At 49.6% G+C, this 26,125-nt stretch overlaps 1 protein-coding gene across 2 annotated transcripts in view; it reads right to left on the bottom strand.

Annotated features, from left to right (window-relative positions):
- The window catches only part of SIGLEC1 (sialic acid binding Ig like lectin 1), a 37,595-nt gene extending 14,362 nt beyond the window's left edge, over positions 1–23,233 (bottom strand). The window contains exons 1-13 of one of the 2 annotated variants that reach the window (XM_081959996.1): positions 22,959–23,233; positions 19,457–19,531; positions 18,209–18,559; positions 17,128–17,424; positions 16,148–16,411; positions 14,475–14,729; positions 12,092–12,391; positions 10,347–10,601; positions 7,761–8,063; positions 6,885–7,139; positions 3,924–4,226; positions 2,754–3,014; positions 201–503 (exon numbers count right to left, since the gene is read on the bottom strand). In XM_081959996.1, the coding sequence (XP_081816122.1) occupies positions 201–503; positions 2,754–3,014; positions 3,924–4,226; positions 6,885–7,139; positions 7,761–8,063; positions 10,347–10,601; positions 12,092–12,391; positions 14,475–14,729; positions 16,148–16,411; positions 17,128–17,424; positions 18,209–18,559; positions 19,457–19,508 (3,199 nt within the window). In that variant the 5' untranslated portion in view covers positions 19,509–19,531; positions 22,959–23,233. Of the gene's footprint in view, positions 1–200; positions 504–2,753; positions 3,015–3,923; positions 4,227–6,884; positions 7,140–7,760; positions 8,064–10,346; positions 10,602–12,091; positions 12,392–14,474; positions 14,730–16,147; positions 16,412–17,127; positions 17,425–18,208; positions 18,560–19,456; positions 19,532–20,612; positions 20,667–22,958 lie in introns of those variants that run through there. The other variant, XM_081959997.1, reaches the window with a different exon arrangement.
- Positions 23,234–26,125: the final 2,892 nt, after the last annotated feature.

Below are 26,125 nucleotides of genomic sequence, written 5' to 3' on the forward strand. Positions count from 1 at the left end.
TGAGACTACCTTCTTGAATTCAACTGGCATCGGAGGCCAGGCTGTATGGAGACACAGTCAACATGTACTTTCCCCCAAGCCTCCCTGACTACCCCATGCCAGAACTGTGATTTCTGGGCACAAGACTTTTTCGGGTGCCCTGATCTCTCCACGATCCTTTCCCAGCAGCTGCTGCTAACCACCACCACCCCACTACTCACCCTCTGCTTTGAAGGTGATGCTGGCAGTCCCGTTGCCGTATCGGTTGCTTGCAAAACACGTGTATTCTCCTTCGTCTTCCAACACCACGTCCCAAATCTCCACCCTCAGGCTGTTGTACGTGGGGGAAATCTTGAGCCGCGGAGGATGAGCAAGGCCGGAGGCAGTGCTGGAGGCCAAGAGCTCCCGGCCTTTACGTAGGTCCAGCTGGGCCTGGGGATCACTCTCCACCGTGCAGTGAAGGACGGCCACTCGGCTGCCGGGCGTCTCAAGGAAAGCCGTGACCTGGGGCTTCCGAGGGGGGTCTGTAGGGAAATCAAAGGGCCAGATGTTGGGCCTGCAGCCATCTTTTCTTTCGGATCTTTGGCCTGCCACACTTTCTATTATTCTGCTATGCATTTTCTATTGTGGGAAAATGGGATTGTACGGAGTTAGATGATATGTAGCCATAACAACATTCTTTCTAGAAAGCAAAGGTCATCCATTGTACCTCTGCACCTGACCTGAATTGGATGGGTGGAAGATGCCAGCATGGCAATGGGAGATTGGACCATGGGATGGGCTTGTGGGTGTGTGGGGGCAAGATCTTGAACTTTCAACTGGGTGGGGAAAACCGGGAAGCCTTCAGATTCGGATTTTCCCAGATGTGCCAACATGGCTCTCTTCATCAATTGGGACTTTGAGGAATCCTCTGCCTCGGACTCTGATTTAATTTTGGATCCTGTTTGGAATCCTGACATTAACCTGAATCTCCACTAAAATACTTCACCAGCTACTCCGAATTTCAGGGTGCTGTCCGGGGTCCTGAGCCCCAGTGCTGACCCGAACCTGGCCGGTCTAAAGGCTTAGGGAAGAGTCGGGTGACGGACGTGCATTTATCCCAAGCCTGTTTCACCTCAGTTACGGATAACTGTTTGCATTTTCTGGAATTTGGTTCTATGAAGCCATACTTTCTAAACAGAAGAGAACGTTTGTTTCTCTGCTTTGACCTGGGGGATCCTTGGTGCACTCTGAGACTGGATCGATGATGATTTATTGAATGTTTAATGCCGTCCATCTTGCTATCTATTAACTTGAATCAAGTCTGTGCCAACCTCAGAGAGCATCAAGGGACCCAACCGCTGCACTCTTAAATCCTGTGATGGCTTCTCTGTGCTCGAACCCCATGCTATGGCAGTCATGCTGGCTGGGGAATTCTGGGAGTTGAACTCCACAAACCTGTCAAGTTTGGAGACCTCTGGTGTAAGATCTCCGACGGGATTGGACTAGAATAGATGACCTCCAAAGTCCCTTCCAGATCTGTTTTTCTGTATGCTGCATTCGGCAGGGCAGGTAAATAAGCCAATAGCACCACCTGCTGGCCATAGAAGGCACTGCCAGGAATCAGTTTTGCTTAGATTTATATCTTTAGTGGGGGGCAGGTGTGTGTGTGTGTGTTAGGAGAGGCATGCTGGGATGGAGGAAGACACCCCCCCCCCTTCTTCCTTATTTTGATCTCATATTTCACCAGGGGGAGCTCTAAGGAAGGTTTGAGTGAGAAGCATGCAAAAATGTCCTTAATTCTCTCTAAAATCGGCTTCCCGACCATATAGTTGGGACTACAATTTCCAGACTCCCCAGCCAGCCGCGCTCCCCTGTGAGTTGAGGCTCTTCTAGAAAGAGTGCAGAAAACGGCAACGAAGATGATTCAGGAACTGGAGGCTACAACATACAAAGAACGGTTGCAGGAATTGTCTATGTCTAATTCGATGAAAAGAAGAATCAGGGTGACATGATAACAATTTCCCAATATTTGAGGGGCTGCCACAAAGAAGACGGGGGTGTGTGCCTCTCAGTTTATTTCCCAAAGGACCAGAGGGAAGGATAATAAACAATGGATGGAAACTAATCAAGGAGGGAAGCAACTGGGAATTAAAGAGAAACTTCCTGGCAGTGACAACAATTCACCAGTGGAACAGCTTGCCACCAGAAGCTGTGGGTGCTCCATCCCTGGAGGCTTTTACGAAGAGACTGGCCAGCCACTGGTCTGAAATGGAAGAGGGTCTCCTGCTTGAGCAGGGGGTTGGACTAGAAGACCTCCAAGGTCCCTTCCAACTCTGTTATTCTGTTTATCACTCTAACTGGGTGTTCTACAACTTCTGAACAAGCCAGTACAGAGAAGGGGGGCTCTGTGAGCTTTGATTACCTCAAGGGGGGGGCACCATTTTGGTACCTCTTGATTTCCAGATATTCCTTGCAAGCTGGCTATGGGAAGGCAGCTGTTGACCCTCCTGGACTGAATAACGGAATAACAGAGTTGGAAGGGACCTTGGAGGTCTTCTAGTCCAACCCCCTGCTCAAGCAGGAGACTCTAGACCAGGGGTGTCCAAACTTGGGAACTTTAAGACTTGGACACCCCTGCCCCAGACCATTTGTGGTGAAACCTCCAGTGATGGAGCACCCACAATTTCTTGTGGCAAGCTGTTCCACTGGTTGATTGTGCCCCCAGTTTCACGCCCAGAGTTTTCCCAGCCTGTCATTTGATTCTGGAGACAAACCAGCTTTCTGGAACTTACAAAACACAGTGAGGCTGACGGAGGGGGAGCGGCTGAGGGGGCTCCCATCCTCCGCCTGGGCCTTGCAGTAGTAGGCTCCGGCATCCTGGTGGGTGATGGGCTGGAAGGTGAGGGTGCCCTCGGTGAGCCCTTGGAGGTGTTTGCTGTTACGGTACCAGGAGAAGCTGGCACCCTCCGGGAGGCCCCCCATCAAGTCGCAGGTGAGGCTGACCTGCTCCCCTTCCAGCACCTCTGGGGATGGGCTGACCAGGACACGGGCCGCTGGAGGGGAGAAGAGGAGAATGGGAAGACGTGTTGAATAAGTGGAGGGAAGGCATCTTTCAATTTAAAAAGAGGAGGAGGAAGAGGAGGAAGAAGAGGAGAAGAAAAAGAAAAGGAAGAGAAGAGGTGGAAGAGGAGGAGGAAGAAGAGGAGGAAGAGGAGGAGAAAGAGGAGGAGGAGGAAGAAGAAGAGGAGGAGGAGGGGGAAGAGGAAGAGGGGGAGGAGATGAATAGAGAAGGGGAAGGGAAGGGGAAGAGAAGGAAGTAAATGACCAGAAGGGAAGAGGAAATTTCCTCCTTCTCTCTCTCTCCATCTCTCTCTCTCTCTATCCATCCATCCATCCATTCATCCATCCCTTATCTCTCTCTCTCTTTCCATCTCTCTCTCTCTCTCCATCCATATGTATCTCTATCGATCTCTATCTAATTGCTATTAAGTTTCAAAGACTGTTCAAAGGCTGTAATACAGGTGGTCCTCGACATACGACCGCAATTGAGCCCAAAATTTCAGTCGCTAAGTGAGACAGCCATTAATTTGAATTTTGCCCAATTTTACAATCTTTCTTGCCACCGTTGCTAAGTGAATCCCTGCAGCTGCTAAGTGAACCATGCAGTCATGAAGCAAAACCCACTCACTTTCCTGGCCAGAAGCCGTCTGGGACACTGCAACAACCGTCGTAACTCTGAGCCCATTGCCAAGCATCCCAACTTTGATCCCGGTGACCCACAGAGACGCTGCAACAGCCTTAAGAGTGAAAAACGATCCCAGGCCCCTTTTTTTCAGCGCCGCTGTCACTCCGAACGGTCACTCAGCGAGCCGTCGTAAGTCGAGGACTACCGGTAAAGCTACCCACACACCGAAGCGCCCCCCCCCCCGCCGTTAAGAGTGGCTAACAAAGCCAGCGCTCACTTTGCACCCGGAAGTACAGCTGCCTGGAGGTGGCCCCGTGGGCGTTGGTGGCCGTGACGTTGTAGCTGCCTTCGTCTTCCGGGACCACGCCGGTCATCTCCACCCGCAGGGCGTTGGCTCCGGTGGTGAGGCTGATGCGGGGAGAGGCTGCCCCATCCTCTTTCCTGCTGGTGGCCAAGAGGGCGGCTCCCTTGTACAGAGCCCAGCTGGCCGGAGGATGGCTCTCCACCAAACACTGGAAGATGGCCACGCTGCCCCTCCGGCTCTCCGTGAAAACGGACACCTGCAGGTTCCTCGGGGCGTCTGAAACCAAAAAGCATCCCTGGTTAGGGCCACCTGGCATCAGGTGGGAGTGCAAGGCCAGGAGGCCCATGGGGGAGGGCACACATCGGGGCCACAGGTCAATCCTGTAAGGATCTGGCAAGTGGATAATAAACAGATGCCTACAAATTTCCTCTCCAACCCATCCTGGTCCTTTTTTTGGCTTTTCTCCTGCAGAAAAACAGCAAAAAAACCAAAACTATTTTCTATGCAATTCGCACACTCCTTCTTGCAAACCGTAGTTTCCCCTCGGCTCCCAGTCCTGGTTTAATTAAGCCAGCAACACACCAAGGCTTGGAAGAGTTTTGGAATATCCTACAACGATATCTGTAACGCCGTCAAACATCCAGATGGGCCTTGGGATGGATCCGGTAAAGATAAAGGTAAAGGTTCCCCTTGCCCATCTATGCTAGTCGTTCCCGACTCTAGGGGGCGGTGCTCATCTCCGTTTCAAAGCCGAAGAGCCAGCGCTGTCCAAAGACGTCTCCGTGGTCATGTGGCCGGCATGACTCAACGCATGAAGGCACACGGAACGCTGTTACCCTCCCACCAAAGGTGGTTCCTATTTTTCTACTGGCATTTTTTACCCGCTTTCAAACTGCTAGGTTGGCAGAAGCTGGGACAAGTCACGGGAGCTCATTCCATTGCATGGTGCTAGGGATCCGAACTGCCGAACTGCCAACCTTTCTGATTGACAAGCTCAGCGTCTTAGCCACTGAGCCACGGCGTCCCTTAGCATTCTAGTGGGCAATCCCTTCAACGTGAGCCAGGCGTCTGCTGTGACAGCCGAAAGGGCCAATGCAACCCCAGGGTGGATTAACGGTGGGGGGGGAGGGTGGAATCAAGATCACGTGAAGTGTTAATCATGTTCATGGGAAGCTTTCTACAGCCTTTGGGAGAACCAATGGCACGGGTGCCAGAGGTGGCACACAGAGCCCTCTCTTTGGGCACTGGCACCGTCGCCAACTGGTCCTCCCGGGGGCAGGAGCACCAGAAAACGGCCTGAAAACAGCCAAAAATGCCCCCAAAGAGGCAGGTGTGTGCCGGTGAGCAGTTTTCGGCACTCCAGTGCACATGCGTGCCTTCCCATGCAGACGTGTTCCGGTTTGGGCACTGGGTGCTGAAAAGGTTCCCCATCCCTGGTCCATGGGGATTCTCCGTCCTCCTCCAGGTCCTGGTGGTCCCAAGGGGGCTTTTTCAAGAGGCCGCTGGACTTCCTGGTTTTCTTTTGAGGAGCTTTCGCTTCTCCTCCAAGAAGCTTCCTTAGAGCTGAAGCGGAAATAACGTCTTCAAGGAAAAAATCAGAAAGTCCTCCTGAAAAAGCCCCTTTGGAACAGGAGGTCCACCTCTTCTCCAAAGCCCCCGAGGGCAGGACAAGAAGAAGCAACGGGTGCAAACTCACCCAGGAGAGAAGCAACCTGGAACTAAGGAGAAACTCCCTGATATTGAGAACAATTAACCCCGTGGAACAGCTTGCCACCAGAGGTTCTGGGTGCTCCATCGCTGGAGATTTTAAAGAAGAGATTAGACAGTCACTTGTCCGAAATAGGATCTCCTTTGAGCAGGGGGCTGGACTAGAAGACCTCCAAGGTCCCTTCCAGCTCCATTCTGATTCTGATTCTAATCAAAGAAAAAAAAACAACCTAGGCCTCAGGAAGAATTTCACGGCAGTGAGGAAAATTAATCAGCGGAACTGCTTGCTACCAGAAGTTGTGGGTGCTCCATCCCTGGAGGATTTGAAGAAGAGGTTGGACAACCTCAAAGGGGATGGAGCAGTGATGCACAAGCTGGCCAGCTGCTCTTTGGGTTTCTAAGGCTCTGGCAGGGGCAAAGCTCAGCTGTCTGGTGCGCATGTGTGCGTGGGAAAGCAGAAGAGCAGCTGGCAACGGGGCCCATGCCCACAGAGGGGGCTCTTTGTCTGCCTCACACATGCCACGGGTTCGCCACATGGGTACAGGCCAGGGTCTCAGAGTGGGGGGGGGTTGGACTAGAAGACCTCCAAGGTCCCTTCCCCCTCTCTTATTCTGTTATTATTCTAGCTAACTTTGGGGAGAGGCCCAGCTGTGCTCTCCTGGAAAGAAGCTGGGGGGGTTTCAGGAATTTGGAACGGATTTTTAGGAAGCTATGAAAAACAAACAAACAATCAAACAGAGATTTAGAGAAAAGATACTGACTGTTTCACAGCCGTGGCTGTTTTAAGACGTACAAATAATCCTCGATTTACGATCAGACCAGAGCCCAAAATTCCTGTGGCTAAGTGAGATTGTTGTTAAGTGACTTTTGCCCCGTTTTACGACCTTCCTTGCTACCGTTGCTAAACGAACGACTGCGGCCCTTCCAGTTAGTTGCATGGTTCTTAAGCGAATTGCGCTTCCCCGTTGACTTTCTGGCTCTTCAGAAGGTCGCAAAAGGGGGGACAATGCGACCGTCATAAATACAAGCCCACTGCCAAGCTTCTGAATTTTGATCGTGTGACCCTGGGGACGTTGTCACGCTCGTAAGTCTGAAAAACGCCCCTAAGTCACTTTTTGGGGGGCCGTCGTAACCTTAAACAGTCACTAAGTGAACGGTCATAAATCGGGGACTACCCGTACATGTTGCTTTGGGGGAGGCCGGTTGTGTGTGGGGGGGGTGTCTTACACAGCACGGAAAGAAAAGCTGAGCTGGAGGACTTGCTGGCTCCGGGATATTCCACTCGGCATTTGTAGGCTCCGGCATCTTCCGCGGCTGCGTGTTCCAAGACCAGGGAATCCCCCGAGACCCCCGGCAGGCGGAGACCCTCCTTGAACCAGGAGTAGTTGGCCGAGGTGGACAGGTTCCCGCTGAGGGCACAGGAGAGGTGGACGGCGTGGCCTTCGTGGATCTCAGCAGACGGGGCGAAGGTGATGCTGGCAGCTGGAGGTCGGGGGAGAGGGGGGTGGTGGAAGAAGAAAGGAAGGAGAGAAGGAAAACGGAGGTGAAGCTCACCGTCAGTCCCAAGAAAGCTTTCCCCCCGTCTGTGGGATCCTGGGTGCTCTCTGAGCTTGGTGTGGCTTTTTTTCTTTTCTTTTGCAGACGTTTTATTACCCATCTAGGTAACAACTTCAGTGCTAGAAGGGAGGGTGATTTGCTCTCAGTTTATATACAAGGGTTGGTGGGAGGACAAGCCACTATATATATAAACAGAGAGCAAACCCCACTTATTTGTAACATTCATGGTGTTACCTAGTTGGGTAATAAAACGTCTGCAAGAAAACCCTATTAGGCTCAGAGAGCAGCAAGGACTCCATAGTCCTCCCTCCTCCTCCCCCCTTCCTCCTCCTCTTCCTCCCAACACCCCACAGTTTGGTGAGTTACCCTTTTATTGATGCATCCCATAATTGCCTTCGCGGTTTTCGCAGAGAGCACGCCGCTCCGCCCTGCACTATTATTCTTATTTTTAAAAAACATTTTGGACTCCCCCCCTCCCCTTCTCCCAATTTGACCCAATTTCCTGCCCCCTAACCAGGGTGGGGGAGAAGACCCCCATTGACCCACTCTCTGCCGTGAAGTCCATGGTGGCCAAGGCGTCTCCGTAGCCGTTCTGAGCCGAGCAGGCGTATTCTCCTTCGTCGTCCAGCCTCAGCTCCTGGATGGTGACCTTCAGGGCGTTAGGCGAGGTGGTGGCCCGGATCCTGGGCTCGGTAGCCGGCTGGAGGAGGCCGTTGGAAGCCACGAGGACATCGCCCTTGTACAAGGCAATGTCGGAGGGAGGGTCACTGTCCACGGTGCACTGGAGGATGCCCAGGCGGCCCCCTTGGCTCTCCAGGAAGGAGGTCATCACGGGCAGTCTTGGGGGATCTTTGGGGGGGGGCACAAAAGGAAGAGGGCTTGTCTGTCTGTCTCTCTCTCTCTTCACTCTCTTTCTTTCTATCTATCCATCTATCTTGCCTTCTCTCTCTCTTTCCCCCTGTCTCTCTCTCTCTCTTATCTATCTACCTATCCATCTATCTAATCTATCTTATCTCTCTCTCTCTCTCTCTTTCTTTCTATCTATCCTTCCTTCCCTTTCTCTCCCTTCCTTCTCTTTCTTTCTTCTTTCTTTCCTACCTACCTACCTACCTACCTACCTACCTACCTACCTATCATCCATCTATCTATCTATCATCTATCTATCTATCTATCTACTTACCTACCTACCTACCTACCTACCTCTCTCTCTCTCTCTCATCTATATATTACTTTTTTCCATCCTTCCCTTTCCTTCCATCTTCCTTCCTTCCCTCCCTCCTATCATCTACCTACCTACCTACCTACCTACCTACCTACCTACCTACCTACCTACCTATCTAACTATCTATCTATCATCTATCTATCTTTCTTTCTTTCTTTCTTTCTTTCTTTCTTTCTACCTACCTACCTACCTACTTCTCTCTCTCATCTATATATTTCTTTTTTTCCATCCTTCTTCCCTTTCCTTCCATCTTCCTTCCTTCCTTCCCTCCCTCCCTCCCCTATCCCATCCCATCCCATCCCATCTCAATCTATCTATCTATCTATCTATCTATCTATCTATCTATCTATCTATCTATCTATCTATCTATCTACCTACCTCTCTCTCTCTCTCATCTATATATTTCTTTTTTTCCACCCTTCTTCCCTTTCCTTCCATCTTCCTTCCTTCCTTCCCTCCCTCCCTCCCCTATCCCATCCCATCCCATCCCATCCCAATCTATCTATCTATCTATCTATCTATCTATCTATCTATCTATCTATCTATCTATCTATCTACTTACCTACCTCTCTCTCTCATCTATATATTTCTTTTTTCCATCCTTCCCTTTCCTTCCATCTTCCTTCCTTCCTTCCCTCCCTCCCTCCTATCATCTATCTATCTATCATCTATCTATCTATCTATCTATCTATCTATCTCTATCTATCTATCTATCTATCTATCTATCTATCATCTATCTATCAATCATCTATCTATCCTTCTTTTTTTCTACCTACCTACCAGTGACGTGCAGTGAGGTTTATGACTGGTGAGGCACTGACACAGTGCTGGGTTTCAAATATTTTTAGACTTGTGGACTTCAACTCCCAGAATTCCACAGCCAGGCATGCTCAGTTCCGATTTAAAACAACAGCATTTGTTTCTCTCTCCCTTCCTCCCCCTCTCTCAAACACACACACACACACACACACACACACACACACACACAGAAGTTGGATTGGACTATCTCTCCTACCCCTTCCCTCTCTCACTCACTCTCAAACAAACCCCCACACACACAAAAGTTGGATTGGATATCTTTTCCAGTGGCTTGAAAGCAGCTCCTCTGCCATCCCCCCCCCCCCCCATTCCCCTGCTGCCTTCCCCAAATACCTCCACCATTGCAAATGCAGCCTGCTGTCTGGGTGGGAAATGCCTGGAACACAATAACGCCCACCCACCACCTCCTGCTGGCAGGCTGGGGTGAGAGGAGAGGCAGAGAAGCCAGAGGGGAGCCGATCCGAGCCTTCCAAAAGAAAGAGGCTGGGGGAGAGTGTGTGTACTACAGCATGGCTCTTTGCCTGGCTTCCTGCCTCCTCCTGTGGTCTCCTCAGTGCTCGCTTGTGCTCTCCCTCCCCAAGTGTAGTTTGATTGCAGGTGGAGCCACGTTGCCTTTTCAAACTTGTAATCAGTGAAGCTGGGCTAGATTTTTATATAGTTTTATCCAGCTGTGTGTGTGAGAGAGAGAAATGAATGGGGGCCTGGGGAGGAAGTCACTACACTTGGGGAGGGAGAGCACCAGTGAGGTTAAGCAGATCATCCATGGTGAGGCAGCAACTAGCTCAGTTTTTTCCTTTTACTTTTTTTTTCCATGATGAGAGTGGTGAGGCTATGCCTCACTTGCTTCACCTGACTGCACGTCACTGCTACCTACCTACCTACCTACCTACCTACCTACCTACCTACTTCTCTCTCTCATTTATATATTTCTTTTTTTCCATCCTTCTTCCCTTTCCTTCCATCTTCCTTCCTTCCTTCCCTCCCTCCCTCCCCTATCCCATCCCATCCCATCCATCCATCCATCCATCCATCCATCCATCTATCTATCTATCTTCCCTCCCTCCCTCCCTCCCTCTCCCTCTCTTACTTACAGAGCACGCGCAGAGCGATGGGTGGGGAGAGGTGGCTTCCTTCCTTGTTCTCGGCCACACAGTGGAAGGTCCCAGCATCTTCTCTGAGCACAGCGGGGAGGACCAGGCTGTCCTTCTGGCCTTGCTCTACCCATTGGGCATTCTTGTACCAGGTGTAGGTGGTGTCTTCTTCGCTCCCCTCGGTGGTGATGCAGGTCAGGGTGACCCTCTGGCCTTCAACCAGCTTGCCCACGGGGCTGACCACCACCCTGGCAGCTGTGAGTAGAGGGAGGGGTGGAGGAGAAGAGCGTAACTACCTACACGGTGGAAGCAACCCCACAAGGAGATCTAACTCTACTCTGTTGAATTGGGCTCTTAAAAATCTGAAAAGGGAAGGACGGAAGTTGCTGATCATTGGCAGATTCTCAGATTATTAATTATTTTTTCCAATTTCTCATTTTAATCCACAGGTGCCCCTCGATTTACGACCCCAAAGGGACCCAACATTTACGTTGCTAAGCAAGACAGAATAGAATGAATGAGCTGGAAGGGACCTTGGAGGTCTTCCAGTCCAGCCCCCTGCTCAAGCAGGATACCCTATGTTTATAAAATAGGTCAAAATTTGTAATAAAAAAAAATAAAAACCTGGGGGGGGGGGGAAGCAGGAGACCCTATGTACCATTTCAGATAAGCGGCAGTCCAGACTCTTCTTGAAAGCTTCCAGTGATGACGCACCCATAATTTCTGGTGGCAAGGAGTTCCACTGGCTTATTGCCCTCCCTGTTCGGAAGTTTCTCCTTAGTTCTAGGTTGCTTCTCTCCTTGGCTAGTTTCCATCCATTGCTTCTTGCCTTCTAGGGCTTTGGGGAGTAATATGACCCCCTCCTCTTCTTTGGGGCAGCCCCTCCAATACTGGAATCCTGCTATCCCAGTGTTTCTCAAACTTGGCGACTTTAAGTCCTGTGGACTTCAACTCCCAGAATTCCCCAGCCAGCTATGCTATGCTATGCTATGCTGGCTGGGGGATTCTGGGAGTTGAAGTCCACAGGACTTAAAGTCGCCAAGTTTGAGAAATACTGTGCTATCCTGTCCCCTCTGGTCCTTCTTTTCTCTAGATTGGCCAAACCCAAACCCTGCCACCGTCACTCATAGGTTTTAGTTTACAGCCTTTAATCATCTTAGTTTTCCAAAGTCTCAACTGCATTTATAAGTGTTTATAAGAATTTGGTAAATGAGAATGGATAAGTGGAATTTTGTCCCGTTTTAAGACCTTTCTTGTCACCGTTGTTAAGTGAATCCCTGCAAGTGTTATAAGAGGGATGGCGAACCTTTTCAGCACCGAGGGCTCAGACTGGAGCGGGAGTGCCAGAGTGCCAGGAATCCCAAGACCAGCTGTCCGTTGGGCATGCGTGCGCTATCCAGCTGCCCTTTGGGTTCCCACCATGGGCCTCCCTGCTGTCCAGCTGCTCTTTGTGTCTGCCGGAGCGCCTAAAAGCGCCTAAGACCAGCTGGCCGGGAGCACTCGTGTCCCTGGGTTTCCAGCACTCCGCGTGCGTGGAGACCGGCTGGCCGATGCGCATGCTGGAAAGCAGAAGAGTCGCTGGTGATGCCGCGTGTGCCCACAGAGAGGGCTCTGCACGCCACCTCTGGCACGTCTGCCATGGTTTTGCCCTCATGGTGTGATACGTCCCTTCCCCAGAAGTCTCTGGGCTTCCTAAGGAGGCTTTGCACGCACTGCAACACACACACACACAAAGGGGCACTTACTTTGGCTCCTGAAGAAGCTGGAGGAGGTGGCGTTCCCGTACCTGTTGTTGGCCACACACTGGTACTCGCCCTCGTCTTCCGGCATGATCTTCTGGATCTCCAGCTTCAAGGAGTTGCGCGTGGCCACGATGGTGATGCGCTGGTTGGGCGCCGAGTGGGAGCTGGTGGTGGCCAGGAGTCGCTGGCCTCGGAAAAGGCTCAACGTGGACTGGGGGTTGCTGTCCACCGTGCAGTGGACAATGGCCAGCTGGCCTCTCTGGGTCTCCTGGAACAAGGCCAGGGAGGGCGGACGGGGAGGGTCTGCGGGAGACAAAGAGGGCGGGCCTGAGCCAGGAAGCTCTTCTCTGCCCCGCAAAGGGGGTGTTCCTTGAATAGAGGGTGGTGCATCATGGGCTTTTGTGTCCCAGGGGATAGGAAAAGCCAGGCAACTTTGTCTAAAATTGTGTTTCTCAACCCTGGTGGCTTTAAGAGGGGTGGACTTCAACTCCCAGAATTCCCCCAGCCAGCTGCCTGGGGGAATTCTGGGAGTTGAAGTCCATTCATCTTAAACATGCTGGCTGGGGAATTCTGGGAGTTGAAGTCCATGCATCTTAAACATGGCAGCTGGGGAATTCTGGGAGTTGAATCCACACGTTTTAAAGTTCCCAAAGCTGAGAAACACTGTTTTGAGGACATGTAGCGGAGGCGTTAATTTTGCCCGGAAGCATGAAACCACGAGTAACATCCAAGTTGTAAATATCTCCACTTGCACCGATAAACTAAACGGCTGAAATTCCACCTGGCATTATTTTTAAGATTGGCTGCCAAGCTCATGAACCCTGGGTCTCATTTGGCCTCATGCAGCAACTCCCCAGTAGATGGAATTTAAAACAGGCTGCCATTCGTCTCTCCGGCGCCAAATGTGTGTGACATACTGGGGGCTGTGGAGGGAGGGGGCTTCCTCATTTTAATGCCGCCCCCACCAAGTCTTGGATATCAGCTTTCCTTCCACCAAAGGGGCTGGGTGGGGCAAGATAGGGTGGCTGCCCCCGCCCCAAATAAGCTGAAATCCTGAAGCATTTGGGGGTGGGGGGCGCTGGAGAAAGGCTGTAAGAATAAAGAGATGCCTAAAAATTTCCTTTCCAACCTATCCTGATGTGGGTTTTTTTTTTTCTTGCTTTTCTCCTTGGCAGCAAAAAAACTATTTTCTATGCAATTTGCATAATCCTTCTTGCAAACCGTAGTTTCCCCTATGCTCCCAGTCCTGGTTTAATTAAGCCTGCAACACACCATGGCTTGGCAGAGTTTTGGAGTATCCTACGACGATATCTGTAACACCGTCAAACATCCAGACCTGCCTATCCCAGGTCCTTGGGGTGGATTCGGTAAAGATAAAGATAAAGGTTCCCCTCGCAAATCTGTGCTAGTCGTTCCTGACTCTAGGGGGCAGTGCTCATCTCTGTTTCAAAGCTGAAGAGCCAGCACTGTCTGAAGGCGTCTCCGTGGCCATGTGGCCGGCATGACTCAATGCCAAAGGCGCACGGAACACTGTTCCCTTCCCACCAAAGGTGGTTCCTATTTTTCTACTTGCATTTTTTACGTGCTTTCGAACTGCTAGTTTGGCAGAAGCTGGGACAAGTCACGGGAGCTCCCTCCATTACGCGGCGCTAGGGATTCAAACCGCTGAACTGCTGACCTTCTGATTGACAAGCTCAGCATCTTAGCCACTGAGTCACTGTGTCCCTTCTATGGACTCGATAGGTAGACAAAAATGCCCTAAACCCAGTCTGAACATCGAGTTGACTATACGGAATAATAATAATAATAATAATAATAATAATAATAATAATAATAATAATAATAATAATAATAATAATAATAATAATAATAATAATAATAATAATAATAATAATAATAATAATATTGATATCGCTGTTCCTGGAGATGTCAGAGTCGAAGAAAAAGAACTAGAGAAAATCGTGAAATATCGCGACCTGGCCATCGAAACTACATGGCTAAGGATGAAGCATGTCTAGAGTGATACCCAATGTAATTGGGGTACTTGGCACCATGTCCAAGAATTTTGCAAGACACACCCACAAATTGCAGCTTCCTGCAATAACACCAACGGAACTGCCAAAAACTGTGCTACTCGGAACATCTTCTATTTTAAGAAGGTCCTTGGTTGATCCCTAGGACGCTGGCAGCAAACCGTATCAACCATTAGCACCAGTCACTGGTATTTGTGATGCGTTTTTGAATGTTCAGTTGGCTGAGTTTCATGTTTAATGAATAAAGTATAGTAATAACATGAATAACATGAACAAGCAACCTTGAAGGGCAGATTTTTGCTAGCCAGGTTTCTGCCAAAAGACACACAAACAGGGAAATGGTCCAAACTTACAGAAGATGGTTAAGCTGACAGCGGAAGAAATCTCGCTGCCTTTATCGTTCTGGACTTTGCAGGTGTAGTAGCCTGTGTCGCCTACGGTCACCTCCTGGAAGGTCAGGATGCGCGCAGAGCCTTCCTTGAACCAGATGTTGTTCTTGAACCAGCTGTAGTGGATCTCCTGCTGGTCTTCTCCAGGGACCTCGCATGTCAAAGTCACAGCCTCGCCTTCTCGGATGCTGGAGGAAGGGCTGATCAATAGCACGGCGGCTGGGAAGTGGAGGAAAATGGGATTGTAAGCCGTCGTACAGCGGGGGGGGGGGGGGGCAAACCTGGCCACTGTTTAAGACTTGAGGACTTCAACTCCCAGAATTCCCCAGCTGGGAGTTGAAGTCCTCAAGTCTTCAAGTGGACAAGCTTGCCTGACACGCCCTGGTTGCGGTCAGCCAGCCAGGCAAACTAACCACAATCTAAATGAGTATCTTGGTCTCCTTCCCCTGGGAAGTACCCTCCTGAAATGGGGACAGGGAGGGGATTCCCTGCTACTTCAGTTCCCATCATCCCCTGTATGCATAGAGACAAGATGGATGAAATAGAGACTTGCTTGCAATATATGGAAGTTGAGGTTTACCCATTTTACAGGATGGTGGCTGGGGGATTCTGGGAGTTGTAATCTACCTCCTGCCTGAGCAGGGGGTTGGACTAGAGGACCTCCAAGGGACCTTCCAACTCTGTTATTCTATTCTATTCTATTCTATTCTATTCTATTCTATCTTAAAGCCTGCTGGCTGGGGGATTCTGGGAATTGTAACCTACCTCCTGCCTAAGCAGGGGGTTGGACTAGAAGACCTCCAAGGGACCTTCCAACTCTGTTATTCTATTCTATTCTATTAACACCGGTAGAAGCCCACCCATGGGGGCATATACGTTTTAAGTAATGAATTAAATTTGAGAAAAGGGGCGTTGGGAAGTGTTGGAATCCGTTTGGGTCAGAGGTGGGCTGCTAATCTTTTTATCAGCGATTCAGGTGAGCTCCTGCACATGTGCGATGCTTCCAGGCAGGCGCAGAAGGTGTTTGGGCTGAGCCTTCTCCCACCGCTACTATTAGTTCGGCTGATCCGGGCCGAACCGGCATCGACCCACTTCTGCTTTCTTTTCTTTTCTTTTTATTAAAAAGTTTTTTTTATTAAACACACATTAAAACATTGGACACAGTGTAACCGTCCTGGCAATGTTCTTGCCATACATACTAGAATATAAAAGTTTAATATAATAACCACCCTGCTTATTTACCATTGGTCTATTCGGTATTTACAAATATAAGGCTTATCGTATTTCCCTCCACGTTGCTTTGTTCTTCTCTCGTACATTTTCACGGTTATGATTTCATACCTAATTCTAATCTCCCTTCTTTAAATCTTAGCCGTTGCTAATTTTGGGTCTTTCCATTTTTCTTCCAACCACCGATAAAATTTGTCCCACATCTTACTCTGATTCGCCTTTGTTCCTCAATCCTCACGTTTAATGTAACCATTTCAGCACAAATCAGAATTTTCCTAATTCTTTCCCCTTCTTGTGGACTTTCCCTGTTTTTCCAGATTTGGCAAAGACCATTCTTGCTGCCATAATATTATGTAATTTGCTCCTCCTTTCAGATAACCTGCTGAGATGCAGCTGTGGGTACTCACCGAAGATGGGGAGGGGCACCCCTTCAGCCACCCCGCTGCCCAGGGAGTTTTCTGCCTCGCAATGGTAGCGCCCATAATCCTTGAGGGAAGCGCGCTGGATGGTTTTCACCTGCTCTGTCCCGCAGGCGGTGCCGTCCTTGAACCACCTGAAGGCGGTGGGCTCTGGGTAGCTGCTGCCGACGCTGCAAGTCAGAGACACGGGGTCGCCCACACGGATGTTCTGGGCGGGGGGCTTGAGGGTCACCTGGAGGCCCTTGGGGGCATCTAGGAAGGGGCAGAAGGGAAGGGGAAAGCAGAGAAAGAGGAGAAGGTGAAGGTGGACTTCCATTCTGTAGATGTCCAGGTTGGGCAGCCTGGAAGGAAGGGACCTCTTCCATGGCCAAGCCAACGGAGGTCCAGCGAGTCTTTAAGGCCACAATAGTTTTCATGCCTAAAGCGGGACTAGAACTCACCGTCTCCTGGTGAATGGCCCAAAGTCACCTGGCTGGCTTTAATGCCTAAGGCGGGACTAGAACTCCCCGTCTCCTGGTGATTGGCCTAAAGTCACCCAGCTGGTTTTCATGCTTAAGAAGGGACTAGAACTCCCCATCTCCTGGTCATTGGCTCTAAGTCACCTGGCTGATTTTCATGCTTAGGACGAGACTAGAACTCCCCGTCTCCTGGTGTTTGGCCCAAAATCATCCATCCAGCTTTCATGCCCAAGGCAAGAGTAGAACTCCCTAGCCTGGTGCCTTCACCAATAGGCCAAACGATATTTATTTCTATTTATAAATACTATACAGTTATACTTATCTATATATCCTTATTTATGGGAGCTGAAATTATGGGAAGGAAACATTAATGACGAAGGGTTGAGTAGGTAGCTCAGCCTATTTCAGTGTGATGGCCTTCAAAGTTAGGAGGAGGAAGATCCTTTGTTGACTGTGATGCCTCTTAAGTGAGGGTGAGATAATCCCGGCAGTTAGGACGGCCCTACTCACGTCCTACAAGGAGAGTAACTTCCCCTCTGGCCTTCTGGCTCCCAACCGATGCTTCACAGGCCAACTTCTCTTGGTGCTTCTCCCAGGTCAACGTCGTTTCCAGAGTTTGCTTAGAGACGGCTGCTTTGGTGTCCAGCTGGACCGTTCCGGATACATGGGAGGTCTCGGGGTCATAGCCGAACCATCTCAGGGAGCTGTGGGCGTAGGGACAGACGTACGGGCTGGAGCACGTAAAGGTTGCTGGGACTCCCTCCCTCAGGTCATTTGGGGCAGCGATGGTGGGCGAATCAGGGTTCTCTGAGGAAAGAAACAAAGGGGGGCATTTTGGGATGGCCTGGAGAAGAACGGCCTCTTACCTCCATCGGCCATGCTGTGGTCCAGGAGTCTCCAAACTCGGCCACTTGAAGACATGGGCCATCTCTTCTTCCTTTGAGCCCATCGACCTCCCCAGAAGGGATGGACATTGGATGACAACCCTGCTGGGATCATTTGGGAAGGGGAAAAACCCCCACGGTGTCATGTTCTGTTGGCTTCTGGCCCCTCCAGCAGCTGAATCAGAGGAGGAGGAGGAGGCGTGGGAGTTAGGGTCAGCATCAGGGCAACCTGGGAGGCCCGAGGGGGAAGAGGGAATGCAGCTGACAGAGAGAGAGAAAGAGAGGGGTAGCCTGGGCTGTCCATCAACCCTCAGACGGAGAGTCAACAGCCCCCAGGTCTGGCGGTGGCTGATGAGGAAGAGGAGGAACAGCTGGGTCCAGTGCTTGACGCACGGATACACAGAAAGCAGAGGAGAGGAGAGCAGTGGAAATCTATGGGCCGGTCCTCGGGACAGAAGAGCCACTACTGCTAGTGAAGTCCCACCCGAGCTCTGGGGATAAAAGGCAGGGGGAGGAGATGAATAGATGGGGCAGACAACTATTCCTCTCCAGCCGGATGGACTTGTTAGCCTGCGCTGAGTGGGAGACTTTTTGCCGACGCTCCTAATTACAGGAACCTTTGAGTTCACTTCAGAGGGTTTGTCGTGTTCGGGGAGCTGGGTCAAAACACCTGGTTCCATTCCTGGCTGGAGATGTAGACCACCTACCAGTGACGGTCAGCTGGAGCTGCTTCTTCTCCGTCCAGCTATTTGCCTTGACCACTTCGAACCGGAAGGAATACTGGCCACTGTCCTCCTTGGTCAAGTGTCGCAGGACCAGGGTGCAGTTGTGTTCCAGGGGGTCCCCCAGGAGTTCGGTGCGGCTTCGAAAGCGGGCATCGGCCGTCTCGGGAGAGGTGGAGTGGAAAACGGTGATCTGCTCTTCCTTGAACCAGATGGCCACGATCCCATTAGTGACAGAGACCTCTTTGGGGAAGGCGAAGGTGCAGGGAAGCACCACACAGGAATCCTTCACGGCCCACAAATTCTCCGGGTAAGTGGCCGACCACGAAGCCGAAACTGCAGACGAAGGGGAAGGAGATGACAGAAGAACAGAGTTGGAAGGGACCTTGGAGGTCTTGTAGTCCAACCCCCTGCTCATGTAGGAGACCTTAAACCACCCCAGACAAGTGGCTGTCAGTTTCTTCTTTAAAACCGCCAATGATGGAGCACCCACAACGTCTGGTGGCAAGCTGTTCCATTGGCTAATTGTTCTAATTGTTAGGAAGTTCCTCCTTAGTTCTAGGTTGCTTCTCTCCTGGATTAGTTTCCATCTATTCTGTTGCTTCTTGCCCAGCCTTCAGGTCCTTTGGAAAGTAGCTTGACCCCCCCCCTTCTTTGGGGCAGCCCCTCAAATATTGGAAGGCTGCTATCCTGCCTCCCCTGATCCTTCTTTTCACTTCCCGTCATGGCCACCAGTCTGACTGACCCATTGCTGAGCTGACACGACATGTGTAAAGCCAGGGGCCTCTATTGGCCTAATGGGAGGAAGACAGGGTCATTTGAAACTTGGTTAATGGGGGAGGGGGCTTAAGATGTCACTTCTGTCTTTATTTCAGGTTCAAGAGATTGCACAAGCAGCGAAAGAGTTAATAAATTCAATCCCTTAATTCAGTGATCTCTGGTGGCGCAGGGGTTAGAATGCAGTACTGCAGGCTAACTCTGCCCACTGCCTGCAGTTCGATCCTGACCGGCTCAAGGTCGACTCAGCCTTCCATCCTTCCGAGGTGGGTCAAATGAGGTTAGGGGCAGAAGGCTGACTCCGTAAACCGCTTAGAGAGGGCCCTGGGGAGCGGCATATTAGTCTAAGTGCTACCATAAGTGCTCAATGCCAACAGTCCTCGACCTAGGACCACAAGTGAGCCCAAAGTGTCCGTTGCTAAGAGAGACAGTTGTTTAGAAACTCAGCTGACAAACCTGGGGAAACATATGCAGCCAATGACATGAAGAAGAGGAAGAGGAGACTCATCGTGACTTCGAAGCTCTGAAGACCTGATGGGAGAAACAAAACCCAGATATGGTTAGAGGCAAAGATGGCAGAAGTTCTGCAGAGTTTCTGGATAATGGCCGCAGGAAATCCTCGAGTTACTACCATTGAGTGACCGTTCGAAGCTACAACAGCAATCTGCTATGACTGTTTCTTCAACTTACGACTTCCCCATGATCAGGCGATCAAAATCCGGGCGCGTGGTCTCAGCCAGTTCATATTTACGACAGTCCCAGTGTCCCCGGTGTGTGTGTGTGTGTGTGTGTGTGTGTGTGTGTATGCCTCGCAATCCTCTTTTGCAACCTTTTGGTCAGCGAAGTCAAGGGGGAAGCTTAACAACCCCCCGTGTGATTCATTTAACAGCGGCAGTGATTCACTCAAGAACCGAGGGAAGAAAAGTCACACAATGGGGCAAAACTTACTTAACAACTGTCTCTCTTATTAACGTAGATTTTGGGCTCAATTGTCAAAGGATACATTCAGGACGACTTGTGCTGAGCCCAATTAAATTCAATACTCTGAATTCGTTTCTCACAATCCCTTCGTCCCCTGGACTCAAAAGTTGGCACGTGACCGTTTTTTTCATCCTTAACTGCCACTTGTGGGTGCCCAAGAACTGCCAAGTCCCCCATCCCAGCCCCACACCCTCTGATCCCCCAAGGATCAGAGGGTCTCCCCTCCCTCCCTAAGACTTCTAGAAAGTTTCATGCAAAACCTCAAACGTCTGAAATGTCATTTAATCACAACATCGAAGGGAATTAAAATGAAATGGTTCCCCTTATTGGAAAACAGACTCCGGGATGCTGCCTACAAGTCAGGAAGAAGCCTTGATCTGAAGTCCTTGTTAAATGTCCTTCTCTGAGGAGTCTGGAGCCAGTTGAAACTCTGGTGCTCCATTGACAATTGAATAACAGAATAACAGAGTGGGAAGGGACCTTGGAGGTCTTCTAGTCCAACCCCCTGCTCAAGCAGAAAACCTTATACCATTTCAGACAAGTGGTTGTCCACTCTCCTCTTAAAAACCTCCAATGTTGGAGCATCCACAAGTTCTGGTGGCAAGCCGTTCCACTGGTTAAAAGTTCTCACTGTCAGGACATTTCTCCTTATTTCTCGGTTGCTTCTTTCCTTGATTAGTTTCCATCTGTTGCTTCTTGTTCTGCCTTCAGGGGCTTTGGAGAATAGGTTGACCCCACGTAACACCTCTCCTGCGCGAGCTGCATTGGCTACCTGTGGTTTTCCGGGTGCGTTTCAAGGTGCTGATTACCATCTTTAAAGCGCTCCATGGCACGGGACCTAGTTACTTGCGGGATCGCATCCTCCCACATACATCCCTGCGGCCAATACGCTCACACAGGGAGGGACTTCTCCTGGTGCCATCCACTGGACAATGCCGGCGGGCGACACCGAGGAGTAGGGCCTTCTCTGTGATGGGCCCAACCCTCTGGAATGACCTCCCCCCCGACATTAGAACCACTTCTGACCTCCGCTCCTTCCGGCAAAAACTGAAGACCCACCTGTTCCGATTAGCAGGCCTGGCATAATTCAACTGTCCCTCCTGGCAAACGCACTATATCTGGTTATTTTAGGGGTTTTTTAATTCACTGTATTTGTTTTTAGGGGTTTGAACTTATTTTAATCTGCTTTGTACAGTTCTTTTAATGTCATTCTTACCTCCTCCATGTCAACTGTCAATTGTACATACTTAATTTTATTGTATCTGATATATTTTGTATGAACTGTACACCGCCCCGAGTCCCTTTCGGGAGAGGGGGCGGTCTAGAAGCATTAAATTAAATTAAATTAATTAAATTGACCCTCCCTCTTCTTTGGAGCAGCCCCTCCAATATCGGAAGACGGCTATCACGCCACCCCTAGTCCTTCTCCTCTGAACTCTTCTGAACTGAATACAGAATAACAGAGTTGGAAGGGACCTTGGAGGTCTTCTAGCCCAACCCCCTACTCCAGCAGGAGGCCCTAGACCAATCCAGGAAAATGGCTGTCTAATCTCTTAGTGAAAGCCTCCAGTGATGAGCTCCCACAATTTCTGAAGGCAAATTGTTCTCACTGTCAGGAAGTTTCTCCTGAGTTTTAGGTTGCTTCTCCCCTTCTCAAGTTTCTCTCTAATCGAGGAAGGGAAGAAGGTAGGAGAAGAATGACAAAGTCTAGAGGGATGGCTCTTAATTCAAGGAGAAAACCACACCTCCCATTTGCTCAGGGACTTCAGGTACCAGCAGACAAAACAGGGGAAGTGTGAAGGTTGCAGCCCGGAGTCACAATCCAAGGAACGAGGAGGAGGAGGAGGAGGAGGAGTCTTGCCTAGGAAAACTGTGTGTAGCTTTTGTGGCTTGCTCCCAACCTCTCTGGCCGTGGCTGACATTGGAGCAGGGCAGCTGTGTTTAGTCTACGGTCGCCCAAATCAGCAGAGGGCATTCTCAAACTGACACATTTTATCAGAAGGCATCAGTTTTTATGATAAACCACAGCTCACAAAAGCTGAGGTCTAATCCAAAAAAGAGCTAAAGAGATTCCTGCTTCCCCCCCCCCCCCTCAAAACCATGTTCCAAACATACGAGAGGGTGATGAATAAGATACACTTTGTTTAGCAATGCAGACAGACAGACAGACACCAACAAAGATGATTAGAGGACTGGAGACTAAAACAAACGAAGAAAGGTCCCTTCCAACTCTCTTAATCTATTAAAGCTGATTAGGGGGCCGGAGGCTAAAAAATATGAAGAATGATTGCAGGAATTGGGGATGGCCAGTTTAATGGGAAAGAAGCAGTCTTCCAATACTTGGGCTGCCCCAAAGAAGAGGGGGTCAAATTATTCTCCAAAGCACCAGAAGGCAGAACAAGAACAAGAAGCAATGGGTGGAAACTAATCCAGGAGAGAAGCAACCTAGAACTAAGGAGAACTTTCCTAACAGGGAGAACAATTAACCAGTGGTACAGCTTGCCACTAGAAGTTGTGGGTGCTTCGATCACTGGAGGTTTTTAAGAAGAGACTGGACAACCATTTGTCTGAAATGGTACAGGGTCTCCTGCTTGAGCAGGGGGTTGGACTAGAAGACCTCCAAGCTCCCCCTTCCCAGTTCTATTCTGATTGATTGATTGATTGATTGACTGGAGGCAGGACAAGAAGCAATGTGTGAAAATTAATCAAGGAGTGAAGCAACCTGGAATTAAGGAGAAATTTCCTGACAGTGAGGACAATTAACCAGTGGAATGATTTGCCTCCAGAAGTTGTGGGGCTCCATCCCTGGAGGATTTTAAGAAGAGACTAGAGAGCCATTTGTCTGGGGATGGGAAAGGTTTGGAGGAGAGGGCTGGATCAGAAGACCTCTAAGCACACCTCCCAATTCTGTCCTTCTGTCCTGTTCTTTCCCAACATGCAAGACTCCTGAAGAACCTGAAGCTAAGGTCCACCTTACCTTCTCAAAGACAGCGGTTGCTTCGGCTCCTGTGGAACTCTCAGCTTCACGTTGGAGACACCATCAGAAGATGCTCGGAGACTCCAGGTGGGATGCTCATACAGTTCCGAGGGTCCAGAGGAGAATGTGGCTTCCTCCTTGGGTCGGCTTTATTGTCCTCTGTTTTCAGGAAGTCCTTTTTGGACAGTCAGCTGTTCTTATCCCATGCTTGGCTTCTTCACATACTTCTGCCTGGGCATCAGTTCCTGGGAGAGGAAGGAGGCGGTAGTTGTGATCTGGTTTCTCGAGGTCAACATCATGGTGGGGGTAGGTCCTCCAGCGGTGGAGGAAGGAGGCCACTGACTGAGCTCCTACATGAACCCTGGCTTATCTAGGCAAGTCCTGCAATGAATAAAGAAGGAGTGGCAACTGATGAAACTTGGGGGGAAGTGGGGGGGGTGAAGGCAGAGTTTGGGGAATGACCCAACCCGAAGATCAGCCATCCTTTGGATTGGGAACCGGGCGCTGCCACGTGTAGCCACCATCTCTCCTGGCTTGGAATCTCCTGTAATCCTCTTAATGCTTGTGGGCCAGATGGGATGGGATGATAAGGAAGATAATGGCGGTGGAGCTGCACCAGACCAGCAGCCATGCAAGCCAGCATCCTGTTTCCCAGGCTGGGAAGCGACCGCACAGGGAGAATCCCTCGCTGCTCTCATCCAGAATAAGAGCAGCAGCGTTGGAAGGGACCTCGGAGGTCTTCTAGTCCAACCCCCTGCTCAGATAGGAAAGCCTCTACCATTCCAGACAAAGGGCTGTCCAATCTCTACTTAAAAATGAAGCATGGTGGAGCACCCACAACTTCTGGTGGCAAGCTGTTCCGCTGATTAATTGTTCTCACTGTCAGGAAATCCCTCCTTAGATCCAAGTTGCTTCTCTCCTTGATGAGTTTCCATCCATTGCTTCTTCTTGTCCTGCCTTCAGGGGCTTTGGAGAATAGTTTGACTCCCTCTTCTTTGTGGTGGCCCCTTAAATATTGGAATGCTGCTATTTATTTATTTATTTATTATTCATGCTTCTAGACCGCCCCCTCTCCCAAAAAGGGACTCGGGGCGGTGTACAGTCCATGCCAAATATATCAAAATACAATAAAATTGAATATGTACAGTTGGAATGGAGGAGGTTAAAAATGGAATTAAAAGAACTGTACAAAGCAATATATATAAATATAGGATTTTGAACCCCTAAAACACACACAATAAGTTAAAAACAATACCTCTAAAATAACCAGTTAATACATTTGCCAGGAGGGACAGTTGTAATTATGCCAGGCCTGCTAATCGGAACAGGTGAGTCTTCAATTTTTGCCGGAAGGAGCGGAGGTCAGTAGTGGTTCTAATGTCGGGGGGGAGGTCATTCCAGAGGGTTGGGCCCATCACAGAGAAGGCCCTACTCCTTGGTGTCGCCCGTTGGCATTGCCTAGTGGACGGCACCAGGAGGAGTCCCTCTCTGTGTGAGCGGATCGGCCGAAGGGATGTATGTGGGAGGATGCGATCCCGCAAGTAACTAGGTCCCGTGCCATGGAGCGCTTTAAAGATGGTAATCAGCACCTTGAAACGCACCCGAAAAACCACAGGCAGCCAGTGCAGCTCGCGCAGGAGAGGTGTTACGTGGGAGTACCTCGTACTCCCCATCACAGCCCACGCGGCTGCGTTCTGAACTAACTGCAGCTATCATGTCTCCCCCAGTCCTTCTTTTCATGAAACTAGACAGACCCAGCTCCTGCAACGGTTCTTCGTATGCTTCAGCCTTCCTAATCATCTTTGTTCATTTTCTTGGCACTCGGAGGACATTGTGGGCTCTCCATCACTGGAGGTTTCTAAGAAGACATTGGAAAGCCACTTGCCTGAAATGGTAGAGGGTTTCCAGCTTGAGCAGTGGGTTGGACTAGGAGACCTCCAGGGTCCCTTCCAACTCTGTTTTTCTGTTCATTCCATCCTACCCATAGCTGCTAAGGCTGGAGAATCCCGCAAACAGGAGGAGGAGATAAACATTTCCCCCTTGATCACCCAAGCTTGGGCCTTTTTCCGTGCTCTGCTTAACGTGTCCTCATGTCAGGTGCAAACCACCAGATCCACGTGGGCAGAGTTCAAACTCGCTACTTTATTGTTTTCTACCTGTAATGCAGGAATGTTTCCAGACTGGCAGCTTTCTCCTGCGAAAGTATCTTGGTCTCCTTCCTCTGGGAACCCCCATCCTGAAATGAAATGGAGAGGGGAGTCCATTCTACTTCAGTTCCCATCATCCCCAGTAGGAATAAAGATTGATGGAGCAGAGCCTTGACGTTATGCTTGCAATATATGGTTAACTCACCCAAGAGTCAAGTTGGACGTAGCTTTTCTTAAAGGTGGAAAGACAAATAGAATGGAATGGAATGGAATAGTTACAGAATAGACAAGATACAGAATAGAATAGAATAGAATAGAATAGAATAGAATTGATTCAGAATGGAATAGAATAGAAAGAGAATAGAATAGAATAGAATAGATACAGAATAGAATAGAACGTAGAATAGATACAGAATAGAATAGAAAAAGAACAGAATAGAATAGATACAGAATACAATCGAATATAGTAGAATAGAATGGAATAGAATAGAAAATAGAATAGAATAGATACAGAATAGAATAGGATACAGTATAGAATAGAATATAGTAGAATAGAATAGATACAGAATAGAATAGAATGGAATAGAACAGAACAGAACAGAATAGAGAAAAGAAAAGAAAAGAAAAGAATGAAAGAGTAGAATAATGGAATGGAATGGAATAGAATAGAATAGAAGCTGGAAGGGACAATACAATACAATAGCAGAGTTGGAAGGGACCTTGGAGGTCTTCTAGTCCAACCCCTTGCCTAGGCAGGAAACTCTATACCATTTCAGACAAATGGTTAAACAACCTCTTAAAGACTTCCAGTGTTGGGGCATTCACAACTTCTGGAGGCAATTTCTGTTCCACTGATTCATTGTTCTAACTGTCAGGAAGTTTCTCTTCAGTTCTAAGTTGCTTCTCTCCTTGGTTAGTTTCCACCCATTGCTTCTTGTTCTACCCTCAGGTGCCTTGGATAATAGCTAGACTCCCTCTTCTTTGTGGCAACCCCTGAGATATTGGAAGACTGCTATCATG

Source organism: Natrix helvetica (genome assembly GCF_964273705.1).
Source record: "Natrix helvetica genome assembly, chromosome: 7".
Taxonomy (NCBI): Eukaryota; Metazoa; Chordata; class Lepidosauria; order Squamata; family Natricidae; genus Natrix; species Natrix helvetica.